Raw genomic sequence first — 10,936 nt, 5'->3', positions numbered from 1 at the left:
CTAGTATAAAGCCATCAATTAATTATTTCTAGTCACAAGATTCATCAATTGAATTCTTAGAAAATATTCTTATAGTATTTCGTTACTTCAATTTATGGCTTTTCCCAACTGAATTCCATGGGTTAGTAATAAATATTCAACGTACGGGCATCTGAGCCACCATCGAGTAAGCCCCGAGGGAATGTGCAAGTGTATTCGGCAATAAATGCACTAACGAGCACCTGAATGCACGAACGAACATTCAATTACACGAAGGAACGATGAAACCATGGAGAAAATAATAATAATAAAATATTTAAAAGAGGCGTCTAAGGGGACCAAGCCCACCGGCCAGCCGGACATGCCGCCGTGGCCGGTCCCACGCCTCTTCCTTTATTCTATCATATTTTATTATTTTCCTTGATACCATGAAAATCCTTTCGTTTGAGCAAATCCCTTCAATTCGTGGCATTTCCTTCACATCAAGGAAATTATACAAAAATTACATAAAATTAGGAAAGGTGTCACGGGACCGTGGTCACTAGCCGGTCGGCCATGCCCTAGCCGTGACCGGTCCCACACCTTGTAATTCCTTATTTTATTAATTATTTCCATCATCTCATGGAAATTCCTTAATCCTATGAAACTCCTTCGTTTCATGGTATTTCCTTCACATTAAGGAAATTGTACAAAAATTACATAAAATTAGGAAAGGTGTCACGGGACCGTGGTCACTAGCCGGCCGGCCATGCCCTAGCCGTGACTAGTCCCACACCTTGTAATTCTTTATTTTATTAATTATTTCCATCATCTCATGATTTCATGATATTTCCTTCAAATCAAGGAAGAGACATAAAATTAGGGAAAACTCGCGGGACCGGGTCCTAGCCGGCCGACCAAGATCGAGCCGGTCCCACACGCCCTTATTCTATTATTATTAATATTGTTTGTTTCTTCATCTCATGGAAACTCATTCACTTCAAGGAAACTCATTGATTTCAACAAACTCCTTGATTTCATGATATTTCCCTAAAATCATGAAAATAATAATAAATTAGGAAAAGTGCCATAGGACCGTGCTCGTTGGCCGGTCGGCCATGCTATGGCCATAGCCGATCCCAAACTTCATGATTCTTTCATTTTATTATTTCCTTCATCTTATGAAGTTTCCTCAGTTTCGGCAAAATCCTTGATTTCTTCATATTTTCTCAAAATGGTTCTCAAACGCACATCAAAAAATATCAAAATTCTCAGGACTTAGATACATACACTTTCGCAAGGTGAGCATGTTACCTTGGCCGACCAAGGTTGGCTATTTGGCTTGCAAGGAGCCGGTCCCATGCACTGTCACAATTTGACCTAATTTGCGCAATTGCACGTATTAGGTCCAGAACTCTTCCAAACGACTTGGAATTTCATCAAATGATCGTCAGTCGATCTCGTGACCAACTAGGGCCGGTTTCATGACCCCTTGGTCGGTCTTTCATCTCTTCATAATTTATTAGGTTTTATCACCTAAGGTTCAGACGAACATTATTCGAATAAATGATTAAACCAGCATTTAATCATCTTTTCACCAACTGGTCTTCATGAGACTTAGGTATTTTGCTCATTTGAGCATCTGGGCGTTACATGGTCGATTCATCATCCCATGTATCTGGTCCCTCCTTCACTCCGTGGTTTATTTTCAATGAATCATCAATTGATCAGCAATTGATCAAAATTAGGGTTTTCGATCCAAACTTTTGCAAAACATAATTATGAGCAGATTCAAACACTCATAATTTTACGTTGATCCCATGATCAACAATCTAATTAATTATACTCGGTTCAGTTACCAGTATTTTAAATTAATATTTGGTCCTGCTACCAATATTTCATCAAACGAGCAACATTTGCTCAAATGAGAAATATTTGCTCAGACTAAGTAATGTTGGTTCAACTATCAATATTTAACAATTCATCGAATGAGAAATATTTGCTCACATTAACTATCAACATTTACTCGAGAATTATACCTCTGTCTCAACAGACACGTTCAACTCATGAGTCTTAGAACATTTTCAAATCACGTTCGACTCAACAATACAAGGACTCATCGTCCCATGAAGTCAGCAACTGACTAACTAAATACACGTCTGCCTTGCAGAGTCCACAATCACGAGACATCAATCGTGTCACATGGGGGGATATTAACTAGGGTTTTGGTCTGGCAGCCTACGGCACATGTGTTCATCCACGATGAGAATGTGAGCAAGTTGTGCAATCAGTTGAAGGAGTTAGCAAAGTAGTGGGTAGAAAATCAACCAAGTCTCTACACGATGAGCAACTGCTTTTAACACGATTTCCACTTCCCCCTTCTTTGACTCCAGCAACTGTCACACTTCATGGGATCAAGGCGTTTACAATTCTAGCAATATAAATAAGTCTTTGAATCATGATTGAACAACGGACAATTCTCGATAGACAGTCTTTCGTCTACACGAACTCATCGTCTTAGCAATTACTCTCAACTGAGTAAACTCAATCATTCAGAAACTATTTTCACGCAAAATACACAACATACCAACAATCCTTGATCACCATTGATCTCACACATTTCTCAGCTCCCCTCATACAGATCGACCCATCCTCTCTTGTAACTGAATTGACTCTAGAACGGCCATTGTCTGGTTTAGGCCGGAGTCCTACAAATTGATCTCTAGAACTTAAACCACTCCCTTCTTGTATTGCATCTGTGTGAGGTTAAACATTTTGCTCGGTTCAAGGAGACTCCTCCGTACAATCGTCTCCTCAATTCCGTAAAAATCGGCAAATCGTTTTTCCCCATCTACACTTTTTAGCGACTAGACTAAGATCTGCATGGTGTATATTTTTAACATAAGACATTCCCACCTAAGTGGGTGAGCACCATAGCATACACATACTGTATGTGCTAAGTCGACCGAAAGTGGGAGCAGTGAATGATTCCCTACTTTATTGTTGTGTGATCCACAAGATTAATATCCAATTCTTTAACCCCTTTGACTTGGGTTTATGTCATGAATATGATACTTAATAATGCTACTTTAGCATGTTTTCTAATACGATGCATATTTCCGTAATATGATACATGTCTAGGAAAGCTATTAAGTTGAATTGGATTGATATGAATTTCTTGGAAGAAAATTTGGTGATACACCACGAATTGTAATTCATTGCTGGCCAGCTTTTTTCGTCTGTCGAAAATCATGAATACAATTTATATGTGTGGGTACAATACTGCTTCATAGAGGGATTAAGAGTATTACATCATGTGTAGTCAAATTATCTGAGGTAAAAACGAGAAGTTAGTAAGTGATGTACTTTGGTTAGTTTGATGAAAACTTAATCATTGTGCTCCTGCCATTTGTGTAATGCTCGTGAGGTCGCACACCCTATATCCATTATGAAGAGTTTGGTAATGTGACAAAGAGAGTACTATATCATATGCGTGCAAGTGGGAGATATTAGTATTTGGTCTGTCAGGTTAGGTACCTTGGCCCATGACCAAATCCATCTATGTGCCCGCATATAGAGGAGTTGAATAGTTGAACATGGGAGACGTGGGATAATCAGTTTCTCTAATCAGTTTTTGGCAGAAAACCCTACGAGTGACTACTTCCATTCTTTGATCTTCCTATATATAGAATATTTTGTTATTCTTATTGACTAACGCATACTACCGCAAACCTTAAGGTTCATAGAGACTATCTCTTCCATTACTTCTCTAGGATACTAGGGTGTGAACTAGAAGTATATTCTCTAATAGAGTATATTCAAGGCCTCACTGCAACTGGAAGAACGAAGAAAGATTCTCAAAGAAAAGGCTCGTGACAGCAATCAATCGATCCTGGGGATTTCGAATTTTCCATGGGTAAGAGCAACTGCAGTGGTGCGATCAAAACCAAAGATCAAAGATCAAAAAAAAGACCAAAATTTGGGTTTAGTCCGTGGTGTGACGCAACGGTAAATGATTAAAATTTCGTCAGGCGGACTTTAAAAGTCCGCCCCATTAAAATTCCATCAGGCGGACTTTAAAAGTCCGCCCCATCCTTTGTAAATTTTAACAGGCGGACTTTAAAAGTCCGCCTCATTAAATTTCCATCGGGCGGACTTTAAAAGTCCGCCCCATTCTTTGCAAATTTTAACAGGCGGACTTTAAAAGTCCGCCTCATTCCTTTTTTTTTTTTATTTAATTAAAATTTCATCGGGCGTAATTTAAATCTCCGCCCGTTAACAAGCGTACTTTAAATTTACGCCCAGCATCAAGCGTACTTTAAATTTACGCCCGACTATATTAGAATTTGGGATTTGGTCGCGACCATATTTGGTCTGGAATTTGATCTTTGGTCCAAATTTGATCTTTACTCCGTCCCACTGTGTTAGGATCTCATCCCATAAATTTGGTTATACTCGCCCACTATGGATGCTCTAAGTAAATATACCCAAGTCGTTACAATACGGTCGATCCGGACGCACTACTACGGATTCCGCAGCGCATGATCTCTGTACAGCATATCTGTGTACAGCACAACATCGAGTCACGTGTTAATTACAAATACCAAAAACCGAAAGAAATAAAAGGGGGAAAGTTCAGTCTCATTTTTCACGTGTTATTTGTGTTAGCGTTCGACAGATATCCACTCATCCACAATCCACATTCATATTTCAGACTGAGATTTCCGCCGAATTCGCGAGTTCTGTCTTAAAGACATTGGGCCCACTCAATACAAACTATAAATTCGAATGTTTTTATCAATGATTTCTTTCCATTAATGATTTCTTTATCAACAGCAGAAGCAAAAAAGAGAGAAAGAAACATGAAAAAAACAGCAACAGTACCGTTATCAATGAGAAGGAACTGAGAACTTTGCCTTGTTCCTCCATCCTCATCGGCGATAGATGCATACAGTCATCATCATCATAACTCTATGTAAGTTTTTTGAACAAATGATCATCTTAATTTCTTATGCTCCATTGTTTCTCTCTGTAACTCTCTCGTTCTAACCTTAATTTAACTCTCATGTAGGACTGAGGGTTCAGATGAAAGCCCACAACATCTTACGATTTTCTTCGATGGAAGAGTTTCCGTTTGCGATGTCATAGAACTTCAGGTACACTTTACGTTCAACCCATCTCGTATCTAAAGAATTTCAGATTATCTACTTAGCTAGCTAATTTTGCCGCCATTGGTGGAGAAACTTTGAATCCAACGTTTTCTATTAAGGTCAATCTCAAATCTGTTACGGAAATTGGAATCAGAATAATAAAATGATATACTAAAACGTGCGTTATTATTACAGGCTAGAGAAATCTTAAGTCTCGCAAGAAGAGAAATGAACGAAAGAATGACTAGTTGTTCATCGGTGCCGTCACCAGCTACACCATCAGTTGTGCAATCTCAGCTGCAAATAAGTCCCAATGGTATTTGTATGTAGAGATCTCTGCAACGCTTCCTCCAGAAAAGAAAAAACAGAATTCAAGCAGCTTCTCCCTATTGCAAGCCCTAAATTAAATTTTCTCATTTTATTGGATCTTGCACAGAGGGAAGAAATTTGTTTGAATATCCGTGAGAAATTTCATTGGATTTTCAGATGCAATTGAGTTAAATTTCTAGTTGTTTACACCATATGAAAAGTTGAATTGATTGAATCACACACAGTGTGTAATTTGTTTTTAAATCCTTCAAATTTGATTGTAAGGATTAAAGCCTTTAACATTTTTTACCCACAAATGTCAACCAACCGTTATGTCATGTGAGCGGCATCTAGTAAATTTGGCAAGTTTTTCATTTAACATATGTTTTTTACAAGTTTTATTATCCTAACCAACCATATACTTGCTCACATGTTAATTTTATTAATAATATATATATATATATATATATATATATATATATATATATATATATATGCAATACATTGCATCTGTTAGACCTGTAACTTGGATTCTGACAGAATTCATAGATGCAGGAATATGTCAGAATCCTGAAAAATCCATGTTCATCCCCCCCCCCCTAACCACCTAAAATCTCGGTGAAACACCAAATTAAGAAGAATCAAACGGTAAAAGTCTGAATATACATTACGATTTAGAAAATGCTCAAATTCAATATGCAAGTGAATATAAGTAGTTTTAAAACATCATCTTAATCAGAAGAAAGAATATACACAGAGAAGGCTTGTAATAGAAGCCATTTATGACAAATAACAATCCTTCATATCAAAAGCTTAAATTCTTTCTACTATAAGCAATTCTAGACTCAACAAGAGTTCTTAGAACGACAGATAGAACTATAAATGCAGTAAGAACCTTAACCCATAGCATTCTTGAAACAGTTACGCAATAGAGCTATGATGATTCATAACACGCTTTATAACCTTGGTGCGATAGCGATGCGAGGCTGATCATACTCGGTCACAATGTGAGAACGAGTAATCTCTTTGAGTGAGCGGCATCCACTTAGGGCCATTGTCAACTCAAATTCATCACGAAGCATCTGGAGTACCTTTCTTACACCAGCCTCACCTTCAGCAGCCAATGAGAACACAACGGGTCTTCCAATCTGAAATCAAGACAACACTTAGATTAGTGAAGATGCCACTGAAAGAAGCCTATTTCAATTTATAATACTGAGGAAATCTGTTTATTTATTCACTTACAAATATGCCAGAAGCTCCTAGAGCTAATGCTTTGAAAACATCTGTTCCACGACGAACCCCACCATCAAGGAATACGGGGACTCGGCCCTGTGCAGCTTTCACGACCTGAAAATTTTCCCACATCAAAAATGTTGCAAGAGACAATTTCACATGTTCTGCAGAAATCTGACTACTTGTTTTTCTCACTCATGTTTATATTGATTGCATTAATATCATTCTTAGTTTCTCCATTTTTACTTACTGTCCTGCATCATCATATCAAAAATCCAAATAGATTTTGTTTGTGTTTCTTTTAACATGTGAGAGCAGCAACAATTATGAATCCTTAGACGTACCTCCTCAAGACAACTGATGGTGGCTGGTGCATAGTCAAGCTGACGAGCTCCATGGTTGGACACGATGATACCTGCTGCTCCTGCTTGTATAGCTAACCTAGCTGTGTAATCACCACAAGAAATGTAAGCGTGTATACTAAAAGATATTGCCACTCAAGGAGACAATATACAGAAACCATAATGAACAAATTACGGAGTTAAGGATCCAATATGTCTTACTATCCTCAGCAGTAACAACACCCTTCACTAGAATTGGCATCTTGGTAATTGTCTGGAGCCATTGCACATCCTGTTTCAAACTCAAGAAGTGTTCAGTGTTTTTCTTTACAATGTCATGCAAGATATTTTCCATATTTATACCCTTTTAAGATATATTTTAGTAGCCAAGTCATCTATGTCAGCAACAAAGGGTGTACGATATACCTTCCAGCTTAGGGTTCGATCAATTTGACCAGCAACGTATGACGCAAGTCCAGAGTCACTTGTCTACATAAAATTAGCAAGCAGATTGAAGATCAAAATAATCTTGGAGACCATCATGTTCAAGAATAAATAATCCCAACTAAATTTGTACTCACCTTTTCCATCTGTCCAAGGTCCAATCCCTCGAAGTTCTTCAAAGTCAAAAATGGTGGTAAAGTAAATCTGTGGGAGCAATTTTAGATACAGGAGAATGTTAGATATCTGTCCCATAATAATATTGTACAAACCACAACTAAGAGATCCATGGCTTTATTTTCTCATGTGGAGTTTGTACAAGGCTCAACCAAACTTGTACAACATCTTTACTCTCACAACTTTTGATGCAAACCTGTTCTTAATGTCAGCTTCCCTACGTCCAAGTCTTGGGGTGTCAACAGTGAGAGCAATTGCCTTGAAGCCAGCTCGTTCCGCTCTTCTAACCAACTGCTCAACAACTTTTCTGTCCTTGTACACCTGCACAACAAGTGGAAGAATCATATATAAACCACAGCCACAGTGTGGTTTTCAGAACTGAAGACCAATTTTCTTGATATTAACTAGGAATATGAAATGAGTATTTCTTGTGCTTACGTAGAGTTGGAAAAAACGAATCCCTGGTCCTGTTGAAGCAACTTCTTCAACACTGGAAGTAGCCCATGATGATAATGTCTGGACAAACAATTTTGTGGTCAATACATATGTAAAGAAGTTTCCATGGGTTTGAAGTTTGTACTTTATTTGGCGATTTTTTTTATGAATTGGTGAAAGTATGCGAAAGATATGAAACGTGCTTCACTGAAATTGATCAACAAGTACATATTAACGGGAATCTCCACTTTTTGGATCGAGCAAAAACAAAGTAAAGTTCAGGGGTTTCAACTCAACTGAGTCCATTGTTTACACTATAGAAACAGTGTTTGTACTGTAAACAACTCAATTTAAGACTTGAAGTGTATAAACGATGTCATTGTAGTACGGTGGTAAAGTCATTGGGTGGTGATACCAGTAACCTGAGTTCCAAACTCTTCAGCACCAAATTCGATTAAGAAAAAAGACTTGAAGTGTATACATGATTTAGAAGATAGTTGTGAATTCATGAGAAATGATGTTAATAAGCTAGTTGTAACAAGTTTACCAATTTTAATATAGTTAAGAAAAAGTTACAGAAGTCAAACCATAATGGTGTTAGCTGCAGATGCTGCTCTTGCTGTTGCATACTCTCCTGCACGAGATTAAACATTGGGGGTTAGAAATACGAGTCATTATTTGAAAAATAGAGAGAACACAAGAAAAGTGTGAGATTGAATGACACAGATTTGTAGGTTAGTTAATAAAGTATACAACAACATCCTTATCAGTTCAAGTTGGTCAAACATTTGGTAAAGTTAAGGTAAGTAGCCTGGTCCCATTTGATGTATATCCACCAAGAGAAGAGAAGAAAGAAAGCATTCACATATAGAATACATGCACTAGCAGAAGACTCGGGATAGTACAGAATTTTGTTTCTGCTAAATTAATATTGAAGTTCCTGTCAGCTTCGGAAAACTGAAACAGTCTCAGATGTAACCTTTGGAATTTAACTTCAGCATTCACATGATTTTCATCAAGACTAACTGTAAATACTAAAATTCAAAAAATACTCCAAAACTTTGTAAGACAACCAGATTTTAAGTATTCTACACTAAACATCAATGAGCCTGAGATCACTAAGTATTCATGCTTTTCAGTTAAACGCAAATACGAGAAGAGAAGAAGATCAATAAAACACTGAATACCTTCAGGGTGAGCCATTTTTTGCATGGCAGTTGGAGCAATCATGATAGGCATTGATATCTTGAAGCCCAAAATGGTGGTAGTCATGTCGATCTTGCTAACATCAATGAGAATGCGAGGTCGAAACCTAGAATAAAGGAAAAAAAAAATGGGGAAAAGAATATCAATGTCAAAGAAGAAACTCAGCACATCCCTTATGAATTTGGCAAGGGAATTGTTTAGTAAATTCTGCCTGGATAATATTTCCACAGGCAAGACCATATTTCCATTTGCAGTCTACGAAGAATCATGGGTTTCCCAATCTGAAAAATGGATGCTATAGTTGGGAACTTATCATCTATTGTTCTCAATTAGACGAATTGCTAAGGTTAGAAGAACATCAAAGATGGTAAAACGACAAGAGTGAGAAAGTTTACAGGATCCTTGAAAATGCATTTCTGTTTTCCTTGAGGGTCCATTGATCCTCAGCACCTGAAGCATAGTAGTCAAAAATCATCTTAGGTAGCTTCTCCTTGGCAATAGCTTCATACTCGGAAACATTGGTTATCTCCATCCTTTTACAAGTATATTATAAACTGTTCTCCAACAACCTAGAACAAAAATGAAAGACACAAAGTTGTTAGCTCGATCAAGACTACTGTACCGAATTCACGAAAATCTAAGACAGAGATATGGTAAGCACTATCTTTCACAAGTTTCCAGAATTAAGAAAGCAATAATTATGAAACTGTGCAGTACTTATTTGAACAGCAAGGGAAATATGCAAATTAGACTGGAAGCATCAATACAAAATCGTTAAAACGTATTATGATTTAAAAAGGATGCTCAATTAACATTGAACTTCTTTCGAATAGGTTAAGAACGATAACTTAAACATTTAATCTCATGACCCCTCCACCCAGAAAGAGAAATACAAAATTTCTAAAAACTGATTACCCTATTTCTAAGTTACAAAATGAATACTTCGCATGATAACCTCATACGCGCATATATGAATATAAGAACTGGAAGAAAACCCACCTCAGAAATAATAAGAAGTGCAAGGAAATAAAGAAAAGAGAAAAGAGAAAACAAACCTTGGAGGGGGGAAGCAGCAGGGGAAATGAATGAATGGGAAGGAAGACAAGAGAAGTGTTGGAGATAATATAATTGGTGAAAGAAATAAGGTAGTGAGAAGGAGTTTGAATGAGGACAAATGGGCAGGAATTATTAAGAAGATTTTACATTTTTGTGGATTAGTTTTTCGAGGTGAGCATTTGAAACGGTATCTGATCATCAAAATGGCACTACTCTCGTCCACATACGTCTTCATGTGTTTTGACAGCCTCTGTTTTGGTTTTCCAAAGTCATCCAGAAGGTTTTAACTCCAAGAACTCAAACACACACGGGAAAAAAAAAAGAAAAAGGAAAAAGTAAGATTATCTCTTTCACTCGCTAGAGTCAGTGAGTCACACACTGTCTCTGTCTACAATCTTTCATATTCTACTCAAACTGGAGGTATTTCTCTTTCTCTCATTCGTGGGGGTTGCCAACCAAAGGGTGTCTTATCTTTGATCACTCGCCTCTCTTTAGAGTCTCCAGAGAGAGAACGGTGAGAGCTCATTGGTCACTCGTCGGGTTCCAAACGCTTTTATGAAAGGAGAATCGTGACCAAGTTGGTTTTGTTCCCCTAGAACTGAACTCTGGACTCTGGGGTACTCCCCT

The 10,936-nt window shown here is 37.6% G+C and overlaps 1 protein-coding gene and 1 pseudogene across 2 annotated transcripts; one reads left to right on the top strand and one right to left on the bottom strand.

Annotated features, from left to right (window-relative positions):
- The first annotated feature begins 4,724 nt into the window (after positions 1-4,724).
- LOC113285595 lies at positions 4,725-5,796 on the top strand (annotated as a pseudogene).
- A 294-nt stretch (positions 5,797-6,090) lies between these two features.
- Positions 6,091-10,457, bottom strand: LOC113287338 ((S)-2-hydroxy-acid oxidase GLO1). 2 transcript variants are annotated; one of them, XM_026536064.1, is made up of 12 exons: positions 10,309-10,457; positions 9,649-9,822; positions 9,235-9,359; positions 8,635-8,681; positions 8,051-8,128; positions 7,809-7,933; positions 7,576-7,642; positions 7,421-7,483; positions 7,217-7,286; positions 6,998-7,098; positions 6,663-6,767; positions 6,374-6,565 (listed from the first exon to the last, which is right to left on the bottom strand). In XM_026536064.1, exons 2-12 carry the CDS (start codon positions 9,783-9,785, stop codon positions 6,374-6,376), a joined length of 1,110 nt encoding a protein of 369 aa, XP_026391849.1. In that variant the 5' UTR covers positions 9,786-9,822; positions 10,309-10,457. The 2 variants fall into 2 exon arrangements, with proteins under 2 accessions (XP_026391848.1, XP_026391849.1); XM_026536063.1 differs by lacking the exon at positions 10,309-10,457 and having other exon boundaries at positions 6,091-6,565.
- Between the last annotated feature and the right edge of the window lie 479 nt (positions 10,458-10,936).

The sequence above is a fragment of the Papaver somniferum genome, chromosome 6 (assembly GCF_003573695.1).
Source record: "Papaver somniferum cultivar HN1 chromosome 6, ASM357369v1, whole genome shotgun sequence".
Taxonomy (NCBI): Eukaryota; Viridiplantae; Streptophyta; class Magnoliopsida; order Ranunculales; family Papaveraceae; genus Papaver; species Papaver somniferum.
Note: the sequence above shows the minus strand (reverse complement) of the source record. Positions and strands in the feature narration are given on the sequence as shown.